The sequence below is a fragment of the Centroberyx affinis genome, unplaced genomic scaffold (assembly GCF_046629955.1).
Source record: "Centroberyx affinis isolate AG114_WGS23_722 - 3 ecotype Tasmania unplaced genomic scaffold, CSIRO-AGI_Caff_v1 ptg000069l_1, whole genome shotgun sequence".
NCBI lineage: Eukaryota > Metazoa > Chordata > Actinopteri > Beryciformes > Berycidae > Centroberyx > Centroberyx affinis.
The window spans coordinates 41,083-60,000 of record NW_027278780.1 but is presented as its reverse complement, the minus strand read 5'-3'; the positions used below and the strand labels follow the sequence as shown (position 1 = coordinate 60,000).

The window sequence follows — 18,918 nt, the reverse complement described above, 5'->3', positions numbered from 1 at the left end:
CTAAATGTGTGTTTATTCGACCACATCCACCAAATCTGCTGTGTTGTTTTCATGTGTTTTCATATGTTTTTTTACGCCTGGCATGAAAATTACCTTGAAGGGACGAATAGAGTTTATTGAATTGAGCTGAACGGTTGGCACACTGACTGTATGTGCGGTACACTGGATGAAGATTTGAACAGTAATGCCACAACATGGCTGGATACACAAAGCACATAGTAGAGTAGCTGCACTGACGTTCGCAGCTGACATTCCCTCTTGGACCCGGGGCAGCTACTGAACCCAGGAGACATCTGGCTTAAGGGCTTAGCCTCAGGGCCAAGGGCTGTCAACACAATCACGGGGTTAATGTCAAATACACAGGGGTATACACACACACATATACACACATATACACACAGACACACAATATCACCTTCACCAGCCAGCCACATGCAGCACAGGGACAGATGTTCAGAGTTCATCATACAAACCGCTGTTTCCTCATTCCTCACAACACACGCTGAAATCAACCGCTATCACGCTAAGACAAACTCCTCACAGTTGATTGATGTCTTCGATCTCCTCGCGTCTTCTCCCATGTATTATTATTATTTATTTTCCCATCCGCGCACGTGAAGTACTTTGTCTCCTCTGCTAATTCAATCTACGAGGCGGGATGGATGGATTGAGCGACAGATTGGTTTTGGTTCGGGGTGTGCACCGACACAACCCGCGTGCGCCGTGGGTTGCCGCACAAGGGATAAGCAAGTCAAGGACAAGCAATTTGTCTGAGGTGTAAATTAATTTGCAACATAAAAAAAGGGACGGAGATATGGAAATGGAAGTAATTAAGATGATAGATTGGATGCAGCGTGGAGATTCATGTGTCTTCGCTACAGTGCTCCCAGGACGGAGATTCACACTCATAAGCGTGAGTTCAGATGGCTCAGCATGCTCTGGGAGCTGGGAGACGGATACTTGAGGCGGTCTTTGTTTTGAGGCTGGAAAGGCGGTGTCCAAATAAGCCTGCTTGTTCTTTCTTTCTTTCTTCATTCCAGTCATCGCTTCACTGCTTTGTTCTTTCTTTCTCTCTTGTCTCTCTTGCCTCAATCTATAATTGGGTGAAGGCACAGCCTTGTTGAAACAGTGGCACCCCACTTCTTGATTTATGTATGTTATGTCATTGGATTGAAGACACATGTTCACTCTCAAATTAATTATTTGACTTTTTGATACAATACTAAACGTGAGTTTAACACGTTTATTTTGAGGCTGTAAAAGGATTGTTTGGTCATGCTTGCACAATGCTTTAAATCAACAATGGCGCTGTATTTATATTCCTTTATCTGTTGAAGTATTCACAATATATTCTCTTGTTGTAATTTCTTGTTGTCTTATCTCCAATACTCTGTATTTGCTCTGTTCTTATCTATCTCCTTCTCTCTGCTGCTGCAACCATCCAATTTCTCCACAGGGAATCATTAAAGCTTCACCTGATCATCTAATCTAATCTAAAGTTTATACAAGTCCAACTTCGGTATATTCATCTATGTGAATATACAGAAGATTTCCATGCCCATGCAAAGTAAGCTCTGGACTGTGGCCTTCACCACCCATGCAGTACTCTGTATGAGCAGAGCGCCGTCTGAATGACTCAGTGATAAACAGACCTATTACTGAGCTCTGATTGACCACTGAATGGCCAGGCCCGCTCACTCTAAAGATAGTAGAAGCTATTTTACCGCCCCGCTAATCTCTCCTGACTCCCTGTATTTTATTTCCTCATTGGCTCTCTCTTCTCTGTCCCTCTTCCTTCCCTCTCTCACTCTTTTATCTCTCTTTGCCTGGCTCTCAAGGTCAACAGGTTTTTGCCTCCATTTAGCCAGCAGAGGACCAGTCCATTGAATCCGGTGTGATCTTCTCCTCTAACACGCCGCTTTCGCACGAGGTTCCGACAAGCTATTCCCCCCGCAGTTTAGAACAGGTGTCGTAGCCATTCTGAGCACGCTCCCTTTGTCCGCCTCACCTCTTTGTGCTGCCTAAAAAGCAGGCTGGACCAAACAAATTGAATTTTTTTTCTTCCCCGGTGATGTTATTTGCTCGTTTAATCTTTTTAGTGAATAGAAGCGGCTATTGCTCATCACCGGCTCCTGATCTTCACGTCTCCTCGCTGAGACGCCGAACACTCCTCCTTCACCTTCAACTGCATCAGTATTTCTCGCCGCTTTCTTTTTCTCCCCGTCTCAGTATAATTCTGTGGAGGATAACTGTGTCTCTGTCTCATGTCCTTCCTGACTGGACCAGGACAGACTGATTTCTTCTCCTTCATCCCTGTATCCTTCCTGTAGACCTTGGTGTGGTACCATTTCTCCACAAAAGAGAATTTCCTATCCTATGGCCCCAAAAACAGAGCACAGACACACATGCACTCTCTTGCATTCTTCTTTGCACAATAATCATTGATGAAAATGGAGGCAAAATACATGAACAATGACAGGTAGCTCTGCCAAAATGTTTCCCTGAATCTCATATGGCTTAAAACTCATCTCTTCCTTCCTCTATTCCCTCTCCCCATCCCTTTTGCTCTCTTAATTTTTTTTTCAGACACATTTATTACGGAGTCGTGTTTTAGTTGCCGCTGCGTACGTGATCACCTCTAGCCAAACGTTTCAAGAAATGTAGGTAGTCGGAGAAGCGTCATTAGCATAATTTCCCAGAGGCGCACTGAGCTTAATTATCAACGTGGCTGTGTGCAGACTACAGCACAGCTCATCACATTAGGATGGAGTCCCTGCTGTTTATGCCCACGCTCCGCCAGGTCCCAGCTGACTACCTGGAGACGCATTGCTGGCACAGCTCAACTCCTGACAACTCCCAAACTTTCATCTTCCACGCTGCCGTTCCTCTCCCGGAGCACACCGAGGGGTCATAATGAAGGAAGAAACTCATGGTACATTTGGATGTGCAACACATCGCATAGCGGAAGACTTTGGTGGGCCATCTGTTGCCGTCCAAACACAGCGCTGTCTGTGCCACTGAGATTCATCTGTCATGCCCTTATCGCTCCTTAATGCACGGTCACATCCATGTTTTAAATCAGACAGCGGACACTCAGCCTCCTCCTGCACTCAGACACCGAGGAGAAAAGTGTGTGTTTGTGTATGTGTATGTGTGTGTGTGTGAGAGAGAGAGAGAGACAGACAAAAAGTTATCCATCGCTATCACCGTCTGCCTGTAGATAAAGAGGGAAATGGAAATACTCCACTGTGTGCGGCCGGTGAAAAGGCAATTTCCTAGAGACACGCCACACTTCTCCACTGCCCTTTATTCTGTTTTCATTATCGGACACACACACACACACACACACTCACATTTCCAATAGCACACATCAGCAAAAACACAGATTGATTTAATAACGCAGTTTAAACCACAAACTTCTTTCTGACTTTCTTGTTAATTGGTGGGTGAATACATTCCCAACTGCTCTAGTAGAGACTGCTGTTGACCTGGGCAGTGGTGTGTGTATGTGTGTGTGTATGCATGTATCTGTGTACGTGTGTGTACTATGGACTCCTTCTTTACTCCCCCAGGCTGTTCCTATTTACATCAGCCTGTCTGGTTAAATATGGGTTACTATTGTCTACACTGGACAAGACAGAAATCAACTTACCTGTCCTATTCATGCACAACGTTTGCTTATGAAATGAAAGGGGGAAGGGAGAGAAGAGGATAAAAAATACGGTGAAGGAAGGCACCCTTAGAAAAACAGTAGTTTTGATGTATAGCTTTGGGCCTGCATCTGTAATTAAGCAATATTTCTCAGCATTTCCCAGCATATGTTTCATGTCACTGTGTTTCATCACTGCCAAACATCGCTGGCAACACAAACAAATGAGCGTTGTGTCGGCAAATAAAGATTTATTATACACATCCGCTGTTGTTGTTTTGCATTCGTCCCCAACTTTACCAGGAAAAAGGCAAGCATTAGCCTTGGTAGAAGTGAAAAATAGTGTGTTTTTTCTCTTCTGGCTGCTGTGTGGATGTCTTTGTTATTCAGGTAATGTGACATCAAACAGGTATGTGGTTATGTAAGGCGTCTGTGTAATCGAAGGAACAACATGGCCACAGTGTAATGTGTGGGTTCTTTCATCTGCCTTTGAAGTGAACAGTAGCAGCAGATAATGTCCCAATTTGGACAGCGGCCAAATGGAAAGTTGCTTTCAGGAGCGAGCGTCAACGCCGGGTGCTGATGACACCCGGACGATGCCGGTAACACCCTAAGGGCCACTGTGTGTCTGTGCCTCGTCTCTGAGTTTTTGTATCTTACATGTCTTACTGCTCTCTCCCGGTAGAGCTGGTGGTCTCTGGCTGGCTTGTAGGTCAGAGAAGATAAGGAGCACAACATTAGTCTATTCTAATACATTCTAGCCTCCCCTCCCTGGCTGCAAGGCTTGAATATATATTGCATAACCCGTCCTTTCTTATTTTTCAATGTCAGTGTCTTTTCTCTTGCTGGCCTGTCGTTATTAAATGCTTTACAGTTTCTGCCCTGCCTGAAAGAATGCACAAAGGCAGCATCTTAGAGAGCCGAGCTACACTTCTACAACGTAAATTCACCCTATGATCCATACCAAGGTTTATCCGCACCCTATTGTTTAGACAGTGAATCACTCAGCTTCAATACACTCAACAATACAATGCTACCGTACACCTGCCTTTACTGTGCGGTACTCGTCTAGACAGGCGTCTTACTGTCTGTGCCTGGGTGACAATAATCAGCGCAGTGGGGATATATAATGGTTAGCCAGAGGGAACAAAACAGACTGATGACACCATACCATGGCAAAGCAGGAATTAGACAGAGCTGCATGTAGGGGAGCCACCCATTTCCAGTTCAATCTAATTCAACTCTCCCCATTGCTAACAGAGTTACGGCAGTCAGCGTGGGGTGGTAATAGAGTTTGATCCAAGGCAGAAGTCTTGGCATTGTAATGAACGGGGCCTTGAGGCTCCCAGGATGGGAGCTTTAATTAGCAACATCTAGGGGGGATGGAGGAAATGTAGGAATACCAGATAGATACGAGGACTAGGATATGACTGAGACTATACCAGATTTTTGATATTCCCCACCAAGAAGATTCACCATTGTTTTACTAGACTCCTACAGTTGATTTCAGGCATTGATATTCAAAATAGATAGAATAGAAACGCACACCAGTATTAGTGGGGGGCAGGAACAAAGATTCAAAGTAAAAAATAGTAGCTGCACTCCCATAGCTCTGATGAACAATTCTTTATTGTCTTAAAAAAAACAATGTTTCGAGCAACACTGTCTTTATCAGGGTATAAAGCAAAATGTCGACTCCCTTAAATACATCAATAATAATCAATAATCATTAGGACACAGGTGCTAGTCTAATTAGTAGAGAGTACTAGACAGATAAAAATAGAATACACAGAGATACCACCCAGAGTAACCTCAATAAAAACAAGAGGCAATCCTAAAATATTATCAATACAAAAATCAAGCACTAATACATATAAATATATGGTCCGATGGTGGAGGAAACCACACATAGAAAAGAGGAGGCACATCGCAAGGCATTGATATTGAAACTTGAGCAACCTTATGATCTGTGTGCGTGGTGTGTGTGCCTGAAGACCTTAGCCAACCCTATATGATTTCAGCGATGAAACGATGCACCGTCATGCATGGATGCCGGGTCATCACACGCACCGTCCTGCCACATAACCCCATTCAATCTCCCTCTCATCCTCACTGCTCTGAACCTCTGTTTCTCCCTCGCTGGGAGCAACTTTCCATCTCTCGCTAGATCACAGAGAGGTGAGCAGTCAGGGGAGGAGAGGAAGGGATTCAAGGTTAATTTAGTTAAACCTGCGCTGAGACTTTGGCAGGTGGTGCGACGCTTTCTCCTCCGGTTTATTTCATTTTGCTGCTTCCACCCCTGCCTGTGATGCACACACGAAAACGTCCACGCAAAGACGAGAGAAACAAACACACAAGGGCATTCGCTATTCATTATCCCACACAAAGCATCCACAGCCTTGCAGCTACCTGTGAAAACAGGCCGAATCTGATGAACAATGAAATCTAGTGCTCTTGAAATGCTCCTGGCTGCTACGCCTTTCCAAATCGATATTTTACTCCCCGAATCTGAGGTCTGAGTGCACTTCAAAGCTGCTGAAGTGTGCATTCAAACAAGTTGTCAGTCATAAGAAATAATAACCAGCTGTGAGTAATGCAAGAATGTTTTTTTCAAGGATTGCAGACTTCAAGGATGTCAAATGCTGAAAATACGAATGAAAGATGAATTTGAGAGGCTCAGGATCATGCAGCCTGAGTGCAATCACACAGAACGTGCTAAAACAGCATGATATTGGTGAATTGATTGGCCCTGTTTTTTGAGGGTGTTTTACTGGCATTTACCACTTCAGGTTGATTGTGCAGTGGTTGCATGCAGACAGACAGAGAAGCAGCAAAAACTGATATTGCTATTGTCCCTTCTGCATTTGTCTCCATTTGACTAGAGGTGTTTTCCATACTTTATCCATATCATATTTACATATGTACTGGGGCAACAAAAGCCAAAAATAACCATTTCTGCTTGTTAACACGTGTTCATATATTTTGCTTATATAATATAATAATGTATGGTACTGGTCAATGAAATTTAAATATCTGAGAAACTGCTGTATGTTGTCGTTATTGCCGTCTTTCCTGTGAATAAACACACCCCTTGACAGATTGTAACCCCTTCTTTGGGACTTGTGTGTGTGGGATATGAATCTGGGACATATTAGCGGCCAGCTAACCTGAGGTCTCTCCATTATTCACTGCCCCATCATCTCTGCGCCATTATGATAGCCTCATGCACTCAGCAGCACTCAGCAGTCCCACCTGATTGGGGTTGACAGCACTCACTCTCTCCACACCTCTACTTTCCTCCTTACTGTGGAGAAAGGTCTGGCCAAGCGAGACTACTTTCCTCCCTATCTGAACTCCCACAATGCAAGCTGTTGATTGGGGCTTGCAAGCTGTGTCTATTAGGAGGCAGGAGGGAAATGATGGAGGCGCTGAATGCTTTTTACTGCCCGGTGGCTATTGTGTAGACGGCTCTTTAAAATCCCCGTAATTGCATTTTAATGGCAATTCCTGGTGTCTAACAGAGTTGATTAGTGCCGTACCTGTCACCCAACAGTGGTTTTAACACTTCCCTGTCCTGATGAATGTGCATCGGCTGGACAGTCCTGGGTGCTGAGACATAATTACCCCTGTTGGTTTAGGTAATGCTTGGTGAATTTTTTCAAGTTGGAGGTCTTCAAGTTTCAATGGTGGCTCAGTTGGTGTTTGCAGTTCATTAACAATAATGTCAGCTGCCTTACTGGATATTCCATGTGATATCAGCAGCTCTCCCCAGTTATCACCATCCTGAATAAACACCTGCATGGTCATCCGTTTATTATCTTACCCAGTGATGTCAATAAAACATGAAGCATTCAGTGTGCCATGTCAAATGGGAGTGCACACGCATAGACAAACGCAGTGTGTCTCCTGGTTGCAGGAGTAATGAATGCTTTGAGGTTTCAGTCTCCCTGCATGGTGTCATATCAGCCCCTTTCATCGCACTGTCCATTCCCCATAGGATTAGACCGCTGGGCTGTGTAAGACCCTGTTTTCACGAAACTGAGCTTGTCCGTCCCCGCCCATCATGGGTCCTGTATAGAAAACTAGAGTGCAGTTTCACCTTTTACTTTACCTTACATAAAGGTTGACCACATGTAAACTTGAAGAGCAGAGACCTCATTATTATGCAAATGCATGCTATGAATGTATGGTATGCAATGCATGCCGTCACGCATTAGGTCATTCAGACGTGTGAATGCACTTCCATTGGTTTAATCCCTCTCATTGTTTTACATTAAGATAGAAAGAATACAATTGATCCATATGGAGTTTTCAGCTCTGACATGAGGTTGATTTTTACTATTTTTCAACAGTTCTGCTCCCATTAAGAGATCCAGTGAACCTGAGCTGCAGCTTATCTGATCCAGACAACAACTGCCCTGCATCCCCTCCTGCTCGTGTTGATAAAATCCAGCCCTCACATCGCTTACCTGCCACTTGTTAGAGACCACTGCTTTAATTTAATTTCTGTATTGACTATTTTGGAGTCTGCTGTGTTCATTATTTATCCATTCAGGGAGGTGTGTGTCAAGATTTGCTTTAAATGCCATCATTTCTGTGTGGGAGGGAACGGGCCACGGACGGCAAGCACACACCTGTGTCTTTGTGCGCCTTCCACAAAAGCGATAGTTTGATAAAGAAGGTCATTAAAGTGTCGTTAGCCAGTGAGCTTTGAGGCGCCGGGCCCCTGCAGATAAAACACGGGGCCATTCTGAGAGCTGGGAGGGCTGGGCACTGGGCTGGGATACACAAGACTGAGAGTCAGACAACTTCAGTGAACTCCATGGAGAGACTCTAGGGCAGGCTAGTCTAGACGAACCCCCCTCTGGAGATACCACTCTCCACACCTCATTCTGCTCCTCTCTTCTCTGCAGTCTATCCCAAAGCCCCCAGCGTCCGACCAGAACATCAAAGAAAGCTTCCTGCACCCCTCCTCACCCTCCTCTCCTTCACTGCCTACACAGACCATTGATTTGATACTTGTTCAGCTATTGCGTTGTATCTCTCGCTTGAGCGTTGCGTTACATCGACCATGCAACGCTGCCCTTGAAAGTAGGAGAGCTGATGTCTCCTGGAATCAATACAGCGTAACAAAAGATATGTTTGTTGTGTTTTCCAGACAACTACTCGCTACCACAAGTTCAAGCTCTTCCAGTAACCCCACCTCCCCAAACCTAAAACAACTATGACACCTGGCATTGTAATGGAAATCCAACCGGCACTCTGAATGACTAAGAGCAGCATTGATACTCTGTAGCGCAGTCGATAACTGCTTGGCAGCACGGCAGGCAGACTTGACTCAATTTGTAAAAGTGAGCCACTCTCTGACTGCATGGGCACAGAGGATACTGTCTGGGAAAGCTGATCGCCGCAGAAGTGCCAAGCGAGCTTCTGTTTTTGTTTTTTTTCCCCCAAGCCCTTGAGTTTTGGAATGAGGAGCACTAATGGATTTAGGGAGACATGATTCACTTTGCATTAGAAGGCTCTGTCAATTACAGGTCATCAAGCACCTTTGTTTTTCAATACATAAAAAGCCCTGTTCCGCAATTGTGGAATGACTTGAGAAACTGTCAAGGTTGTGATTTATTTTCATATATGTATCATAAGGCAATAAATCACAAGCCCGGAATATATTCAGAGTGCAAATGGAGGTAGCACTGGTGAAGTATCTAAATTACACACTTGACTCTGGGTCAGACTGTTAGCTTTTCCTGCAAAACCTCTACTGCCACCAAGTGGCTTTTCAGTAAAGACACCAGGAAAACTGCATGTAGACCAAGACATGAGGACATTTGAAAGAGAGGCGTACTTGTAGGAGAAGCTGGATATATTTTAGGTAGAGTTGAGCTTCCACATTATCATCCTCATCATTAACCCTTTCCTCCAACAGCCTGTGTGAATGTACTGTAGGCTACAGTTTCTTTTTTATCTGACCCAGTTCCTCTTCTGTCTTCCCCTGCAGTGTTCATCATGGGTTCTGGTCTGCTGGTGTACCCCTTCGGCCTAAACTCCACCCTGGTCAGGTCCTTCTGCGGGGACTCGGACATCTACTACGCCGGCGAGTGCCAGATCGGCTGGGGCTACATGCTGGCTATTGTAGGAGTTATGCTCACTCTCTTCTTGCCCTTTTTTGCCAAATATGCACCAAAGGAGCAGCTGTCCCCCACCCCTTTGCCCACTCTCTTATAGTGCATTGAATTGATCCCTGGTATTTCCTCCCTGGCGACTCTTTCTAATCCGTGCTTGATGTCATGGAGAGACGCCTGCATCCCATTTTTTAAAGATGATGCTGTTTGAGAAGACCCACTCAGTGATTACTGAACAACATACACTGTCTTCCTGCATCTTTTATCTGATTAATTCAATTCATTTGAATGGAATGTTTTATGTTACAATAATACACAATTGTTGTGTGATTTTTTTGTCCCCCTCGAATCCATCATTATTATGATTTCAGGAATCTTTTCCACAGTTTGACATTTTACAACATATCTGTTCTGGAAATGTCAGAGGATGCAAGGACTGATGACATCACCCTTATTTCACATGATTAAACGAAATTAATACAAACATTCCTATCACTATTGCAAAGTGTAGACTTTGAAAATGCATAACAACTACTTACTAAATATCAAAGGGTTTTTTGTGGGTAAGAAGAGTGGTCGACGTATGTAACATTCCAAAACAGACAGGACGTTGTCTGCATAAGGAGAGTGGGAAGCATGAGATTATGTGGCAGTATGAACTGACCCATCAAATATGTGGTTCAGCTAGTGGCTCTGAAGAACATTAGAGACAAGAGAGCCACTTGGCATGGCCACAGATTGAGGACGTTAATGGATCCAGACCCATGCGTCTCAATTCTCAAGCAGTAGCAACTAGTGACTATGTACTGTGCTGCGGCGTTTGGACTGTAAATATGATCTGGATTTCAAAGAGCTGAGGTTTGAGGTATGAAGTTGGATATAAAATAACACATTAAAATGGGGACTTTGGAATTTTGAAGGATTTTGGATATTCAGACCTTTCTCTCTTGGAGTCTTTTGACCAGGCAGTGAACGATCTGGAGTCCAGAAGAAGTATTAGCATTCAAAGGCACCAGTGTCATCAGTTACTATAAAGAAGAAAAGGACCATACACACAGCATCCGACCTGCCTGGAAGACAAATGGACATCTTTCTCCTAACAAGGAAGTGAATCATAACAGATATGGTAGTTGTCAAAAGTAGAGGTTTCAGGGCAATGTTGTCATAAATGTAATGTTGGGATAATGGATCCTTTCGTCAACCTTTCCCCCAGATTTCTTAGTGTGATACGATTCGCTTGTTAAACCTAAGCAATTTTTCTTTTGGTGTCTACAACGCATAATACTAAACACTCTAATTCAGGACAAAATTGAATCAAGCAAAAGGCAGGGAGATGTAGGAATATTGTCAAAAATGCATGATAAGTTGGGCTTTGCTAATGGTAGAACAATTGATCTAGATTTTAAATGTGATCTTACCAGACCAACTTGTGCCTTTTAACATAACCAAGACAAGTGTTTAATACGATTATCAGGTTATCATCTTCTTCTGCTGAAAAACTGTGGATCTTATAGTGTAAAGTGTTTTAATATAATTTTCCATTAAATTTTTTCCTGTCAGTGGTAAAGTGTTTCTCCTGTACTTGGTGCAGTATGATCTCATGAACTTGAGAAAATGTTCTGGAAGAAAAAAGACTTGAATGTCTTCTAATCTTTGAAGGTAATGGCAGAGAGAAGGAATGAAAGAAAGCAATGTACTTATGTTCAATTATGCCCTGACACGTTTTGCCAATTATCCAGAAGAGGTAAATCACTCGAATCGCTATATTAAAAGGTTGTGACATCCAGCTAACGGATTAATTCTTGGCATCCCTGTCTTATGTGATTTAGATTTTGAGTGGCAGAGCTGGGAGCTGTACAAATTGAACTTCGCCTTGGGTTATCTCTGTTCAGCTGACACATTATTCACATTATGTGTGAAACATGGCTAAAAATAATTAGCTCTTCAGATAAGCTAATGTGTTAGTGTGTTTTCGTCAACCCACGTCTCCTTTTAAGAGTTGGCACCATTCCTGTCATGTTCCAAGGACAAAATGTGTACTTCCCCACATACTGTCCCTGTACACTGCCAATTTCATCAATCTAGACTCCCTTTTCTAGTGAGTGTTTATGTGCGTATAAGTCTTGAATAATGGGTTGGATTTTGCAAATGGGTTGAACGTTAAATATTGCCAAAATTTAGGTTACCATAATGAAATGTCCTGACATTGAAAATGACTGTGATTATGTTGCCATATGTTTTGAAAGCAGGTGAGGAAAGAAATGTTGGTATTGTATTGGACCTCATACTGTGCTTGACTGTGGGAATGACTGGCATTACTGCACTGGACTTATTCCCCTATTTGTTGAACCATTGTGTGTCAAGTCTCAGCACTGGTGAAGCTCTGTTTTCGTAGAGTAGAAGTATTGGTTTTTCCATTGTGATGTTTGACTGTAAATAAACTAACTGTACGTGATCTCACATGTCATCCTAAACTGCCCCGTTTTTCAAAGATATATTTTGAGATATTACCTCATCAACGTGTTTGCTTTACCTGAATTAACCTCTTAACAATGTTTGCTGTTCTGTGAATTTTCTTTGTAATAAAATATTTCATAACTGACAAAAAGAGACACCTTATTTTTAGTTGAGTACATTAACAAGGTCTTCTTCTGTTAGCATTTTTTTAATTTTCACAAATAAATACATTAACTTCTGAGCCAGAACATGCAACTCAAAAAATTTTTGTAACTGTAAAGCACAAGCATACTTTGTTGTATACAACAAACTCATGACAATGGCGCCCCTTACAGGTCAGAAATTGTATTTATAACTTGAACATGCTCTGTAAAACTATTGGGACTTATACCCATAACAATTATGATCCAATACTGTAGTGTAACACTTCTATTCATCTCCTTACTGCTCAAGACAGCCATTCATGTTCAGTCTTCGCTGAGTGATTTGACCAGAGCCCTCATCTCTACATCACAGGCTTTGACAGCCTCCTGGGCGTTCCTCTGCTCCGAGGGCAGGCCGGGCCTGACCGACACACATGAAAGGATATCTCTGCTGCGGTCATAGTTGCCCACGCAGCGGTGAACCTGCCCACGGATCAGACGGGGCAGTTCCTGCTCCTGTTGGACAAGAGGCAGAACTTGGTCACATACAGGATAGCAAGAAGACATGGAAAATAGGGTTTGACCAATATGGGTTTTTGCAGGCAGATTCAAATACTAATATTTTTTTGATTGAAACTTCTGATAGCTGATATTTTGTGCCAGTATTCAATATTTTTAATTTTCACAATTTCACAACAACAAAAAACTTTCATAACAAAAAATCCAAGTATTCAGTGTTTCCCCCATACTTACAGGGGTTGACAAGCTTCTGAAACAGCATTTAGATCATGGAACACTAAAAATTTTAATTGAAACCCCCGATAATGATAACATATTTATGCATTTGTATGGAATCCGATCAAAATGTAGCATTCGATTCAGGTTAAGGGCTTCCCATAGACAACCAGTGCAGTATTTACAATAGTAATTATACAATAAATGCGTAGTCAAACAAATTGCACAACACCGACTGACCGCTATCCTATTTCTTAATTAAAGGCCATGTAGGCCCGATACAGCGGTGTAACCCACATGGAGAGACTCATCTCCTTTACCGTGCTGTGATTGCAACAACACAAGGGATCACTGAGGAAGTTGAGGAAGTTTAGAGAAAGTTAGAGCGAGCAATTTCATGTTGTCCTCTGATAAACTCAAGACACATACAGCCTGCTTCATTTGAATTTCCTTCTTAAGGGGAAGTGTTTTTTCCTTACTCACATTTTCATAGAAGACACACTGCACAACCTCCTTCCCGTCTCTCATGAGGAAGTTCTTGGCTCCGTGAGAACCCAACGTGACCGCAGAGTCCAGAGTAGCTGAGGGAAGAGCACAGTCTGTCAGAATAATAGCGTGTAAAGATACGAAAGAGTACATATTAGACACGGAAACTCATAAACAACTGACCAAATATCTCAAATAAGAACGGGGCTTTGTCTTTGAACTGGCTCCAGTGTCTCATGCCATCAATAACTGCAGTCAGGATCCTCAGTGAGTTTTCAATGGCCGGCTTGATCTGAAATGCCGGTGGTGTCTGTTAAGCTCAATAAACAAAGAAAAAAATGCTGCACTGATTACTAACCATATAATAAATAATTCTACTATTACATTTGTAAATAATTGTACAATTTCCATAAAGTTCTATACATTCTCGACCATCAGTTGAATTAAAATAGTAGTCAATTTTCTCACCTGAGCTTGAGTTTGGGGCACAATCTGAGGGTGAAAGGTGCTGCTGTTTCTCTGTGGCCCAGAGTTGTTAGTGCATGTAAATTTCCAGGAGGTGTTTTGTGGCTGGGCTGCAGGAGCAGAAGGCCTGCTGGGTGGTGGGAGAGGCGGGGGCGGAGGCCTAGCCTGTTGGGAATACTGGTGCTTCGGAAGATTGGCCTGTCTGTAAGTTGACTGCTGACCCATTTGAGAGAAACCACTATGGGGTGCAGGCTTGCTTTGTGTACTCCCACTGTTGTAGGGGGTTTGATAAGTGCTCTGTCTGGAGTTCACATTGGTCCTGGAGTCCTGTTGTCTCACTGGGTTGTTGGGTTGTCCCATCTGAGAACTGAAAATGAAAATAAATCTCCTATTTTCACATATCAGGATCCAAGCACCAGATGTCAGTAAACATTTAACTCATAAATCAATAAAGGCGATAACTTTTTCAGACAATAACATTTGAATGTCTCGGTTATATATATATAGTCTTTGCCTATTCTTAAACTCTGTCCCTGCTGGCCATTGGACACTCTCACCGTGAGCAAATCAAATCAAGGCACAACAACAGCTCTGTATCAAACAGGCTCCTGATTGGCTTCCTGTCACACTGGTTCTACAGAAAGCGGGGGCGTCCATACTTCTGTAAACTTTTCCTCCTGTTTCTTGGCTGCTTGCCTAATGTTATTTAGGATTAACATCAAAATGTGAAAAACATTCAACAGAGTCTGTGTGTGTGTCTGTTATTACTATTATCATTTTACCCAGTAAAAATATTCTTGGCAGGTTTATTTAAAGTTTATTTTGGACACTGTCACATACCTTGAAAAACCTTATTTTTCATATTGTAGCGTCCCGTCAAGGACCGATCTACAATTCAGTGCATTTATTTGGCTAAACTTTGGTTACTGTCGGCCGTAACCATGCTGTACAAAAGCTCTCCCAGACAACCTTGCTTTTTTTTTTAGGACAGGGCCGAGACCTGGAACAACAACAAGAAGTCCTAATAACCTACTTCCTTGACCCGCCTCCCCCTGCCTCTAACCAACAACAGGAACACTCAGCACCCTAACACTGGTGATTGGCAGACAGCAGGTGAGAGGTACAAACTCGCAAATAAACTCCCATAACTGGCCATAACTGACAGTAAGCATAATCACATCACATATTTGAACAGGGTTGCTACAATATGTTGACATGAATCGTGACAAATGGCTCAAAACAGTGACTGCCATACTATTAGTCAGTCAATCCAACATACCTTGTGTTTCCAGCTTTGTATGGATGTGGTAGAGGTGTATAGGCTCTCATTGTAGGGGCGGGTCCAGGGGCAGGTCTGTTGCTGCCATACTGTTGGGGCTGATTAGACTGTGGGTTTCCCTGCCTGTTCCACTGGTGGCTCTGAGGAGCGCTGGCACTGGCAGGGGGACCTGAGGCCTGGTAACATCCATATGTACCTGAGGAAAGGTACATTCTCAGAAGGGAAGGTACTTAAGAATAGCGGGTAATGGTTCTAGTGTCTGTAAAGAAATACAGAGCCTCTCAAGGTGTTATTTCAAACCATCTTCACATGACAATGCATAGCACCGACTTGATGGCCTGTTATTCATATCCACATCCATGTTTGTATTTGCTTTACACATTGGCTATACACAGAAAGTGCCTCTGGCCAAATCTGTTTGGATTGAAATTTGGTATGTATGCGCAAAATAGACATGTTCCACCAGGTTTCATGGTGTATAGTTTATATTGTCTTTGAATTATAAGCAAATACATGATAGGGGAGGCCCACATGCACCACTCATAACCAAATTTAAAATATTACTCTAATGTGGAGCATGTGTATCTCATTTCAACACTTGGTCTGCTAGATACAGCAATATCAATGTTTTGCATTTGTGGTTTTTCCTACAAGTTGATTTGAAAACGGCTTGAGAAACATGGTGTCTGGACCCTGATAAACCTTTGTGCAAAGATGACTGGACAAACTGTAATGCAGTTTGTGTCAAACTAGATCAACAACTGCTTCCTGAAAATTCACAGGAAAACGTTAAAATGTGTTTTTGACAAAGAAAAGTCACACAACAAACAATTCATCAAGGTGGACTTTTAAGTCCCAGAAGCTTATTTGTAGAGCAAACTGATCTGGATATTTGATCAGTTAGGTGAATGTAGGTCAAATTTCCTGATAGTTTGAAAATTAAGACCTTTTAAAGTTTTTATTTGACCCTTAAAAATAGGCAAAATCAGGCCTATCAGGACAAATAGGGTCATGGACCTTGTAACAGCAAAACTATCACTGTGGAAAGTGTCTCTAGTATGTACTATCTCACAGGGAACAGAAACAACAAAAAGTACATTTATAAATACAGGTTATATGCCACCATATTAGATATATACTGTATATTGTCATGAAACAAGCTCTAATAAAATCCAGATTGGTAGGCTTGTTCAGTGGACATGTCTTTTGAGTTTGAGAGGAGATTGGTGAAAACATGAAAAATACATCAATTCACTTTTGAATGGCATATCAGTGCAGACCTTTTCAAGTGCATCATGAACACTGATAAGCAAAGACCCAAGCAAAGTCTGAAGCTGACACCACTAAAAATGAAAATTGAAAACAAGCTTCAAATTATATAGTATTTTCCACAAACCACACATTACATATCTGCCAAATCTACTCTCACTGTCTTCCTTGTGTTTGTTACTGACGTACAATATTGTCCTTGATTTCAGCATGGTCTAAGCTGTTAACATTTCAAGCAGTACAGAAGCTCTGCTGGAGGTCACTTTATATGGTAAAATGATCTCAAACAATTACTGGCACAATTACTTTATTACTTATTTTTTGCTTTGTGCGCACTGCCACCTAGTGACTGAAATAGATATAGCTTGACTGAATAGTTCACCTGCTGCTTGGTTAGATGAAGCTGAGCTGGTGGTTGGCATGTATTCATTGCGGGAAAAGAATTCATTCTCTGAGGGAGTAGATGTCAGAGGCATTCTGTTTCTTTTCTTCTGGTTAAAGAGAGGCACAGAGAGGCAGCCTGATGGAAACAGCAGAAAAACACATGACAATGTGTGCCAATCTTTCAGTCCTGTCCCCTACTAAGATCCTGAACATAGCAGATCAGTCAGTACATCAGGTCGGGCAATGAAGTATGGCAAGAATGTTTTATTATAGAACACGAAATACCCCAACCGCCATAAGAAACTATAATTATTAGGGGACAAAAGACTGATACCATAGTTAATTGCATTATGGAAATGGAAAAGGTTATAACTTTTTAACAAACCTGCTGTTGGCCTAGGTGGCTGGTTTTCATTTCTCCTCATGTTAGTTGCAGAGAAAAGGTTGCTCACCCAATCTAGTAGTCGCTGAATACATGAAGAAATGCATCACATAAGTTAAAGAAGCACACCTCTTTATAAACTGATGTAATCCTGATTCGTACTACCTAACTACTAATTGCTTCAAAAGGTGATAGTTAAGTCAGCTCGAAAGAGTTTTGGTGAGCTAAGATAACTTACATTACTGTGACTCCGTTGTCTTGCGTAACGTAGCTAACAAGCTAAGTTAGCTAACAAGCAAGCTAACGTTAATTAACGTAACGAACATTAGCTAGCCTAGCGTTAGCTAATTTCTGTCAGTAGTATCTCTGTCTTCGCCTTAACTAGCCGCACTAAAGTAATGTGTTTTCTTTGACCGTTATATATCCGTTATTTGCTTGTTTGTTAGCGTTAGTTACAACTGAACATTTGATTTGCTAACTAACTTAGTAGCCAGAAGGTTTTCTCCAGAACCTTGGACAGCTACACGCGCCAAAATTGTATGTGCTGCATTCAAGTGCTCCTAGTAAGCTCCCTCTTCTGATCTGGGGGGTCGTGTAAAATAAACACTGTGAGTTTTTTGTGGGTGGTATTTTATTTTAGAAATCAACCGGTACAAAGCTTCTTTGTGAGAAGAGAAAATATCAGGCATCACATTGGTGTTTTAATTTATTTATTTGCCATAAGTTGTGGTAGGCATCAGTTTAACCATCATTTCTTGACATGGCTTCAATGTTTCAGTGCTCTAAAAGTCACATCTAGGCATAGAGGCAACATGACCACCAGTCCACCAGTCCTATTTACCACTTTTTTTTTTACCATTCCTTTGAGCTCAACTTGATATTTCGTACTGTACATGAAGGCTGCAATTTGATATTTCCTGGAAAAAGGTTGGACTATTCGTCTAAGTAATATTAGCCAACATTGGAAAAATTAAATCTAGCATCATATTAGAAAAACATCACCATTATATTAAAAAAGGTCCAGAGGGATATTTTTCAGCACAATGAAGGTTGCTGGTTCATACATTTAAGTGATATGCAAATGTACAAAGATACTTTAACCAGTTACACAGAATGAAAGTTAGGCCTAAACTTCATAAATTCTCAAGCCAGGTCTTTAGACCATAATGATTTGACTTTATTGGTTGCCCATTAGAGCGGTGTGCGTGTCCAGTGACCAGTGTCTCTCTTAACTATTCCTCTTCCTGCTTGCAGGGAGCAAAGAGTACCGGTTATATTAACATGTCCACACACAGTCAATTAGTAACTTCACCTGAACTGTTCAAAGGTTAGGCTACAATACACAACATGTCTTTGAAGGGGAATGTGAAAAGGGCATGAAAATGGTGAATTGAGGTAATTTGTTCAATAATTATGTTGGCTCTATGACTCCTTTTCATTTAGCATTAGAGAACCATGTATTCCATTTTCACTTGGCACATAGACTATTTTTTAGGACAATCTGAACATCACATAAAGGGCAGCAAGCATGCTGGTTGAGAAAT

At 42.1% G+C, this 18,918-nt stretch overlaps 2 protein-coding genes across 2 annotated transcripts in view; one reads left to right on the top strand and one right to left on the bottom strand.

The window, feature by feature from the left end:
* LOC139645158 (LHFPL tetraspan subfamily member 7 protein) overlaps window positions 1-9,877 on the top strand; it is an 85,634-nt gene extending 75,757 nt beyond the window's left edge. The window contains exon 3 of the mRNA XM_071520792.1: window positions 9,651-9,877. Coding sequence (XP_071376893.1) covers window positions 9,651-9,877 — 227 coding nt within the window. The remainder of the gene's footprint in view (window positions 1-9,650) is intronic.
* A 2,821-nt stretch (window positions 9,878-12,698) lies between these two features.
* LOC139645150 (spermatogenesis-associated protein 22) lies at window positions 12,699-17,417 on the bottom strand. Its single transcript, XM_071520781.1, has 7 exons — window positions 17,378-17,417; window positions 16,991-17,128; window positions 15,340-15,535; window positions 14,064-14,427; window positions 13,779-13,905; window positions 13,593-13,690; window positions 12,699-12,890 (listed from the first exon to the last, which is right to left on the bottom strand). The coding sequence occupies exons 1-7, from the start codon at window positions 17,415-17,417 to the stop codon at window positions 12,699-12,701; spliced, it is 1,155 nt and encodes a 384-aa protein (XP_071376882.1).
* Between the last annotated feature and the right edge of the window lie 1,501 nt (window positions 17,418-18,918).

Coding starts and splice junctions, on each gene's coding strand:
- LOC139645150 (XM_071520781.1), bottom strand. CDS start 17,417: ATGAGGAGAAATGAAAACCAGCCACCTAGGCCAACAGCAG. Junction 15,536..16,990: donor TTCATCTAACCAAGCAGCAG/GTGAACTATTCA, acceptor ACCTTTCCTCAG/GTACATATGGATGTTACCAG. Junction 12,891..13,592: donor AGTGTGTCTTCTATGAAAAT/GTGAGTAAGGAA, acceptor CTTGTCCAACAG/GAGCAGGAACTGCCCCGTCT.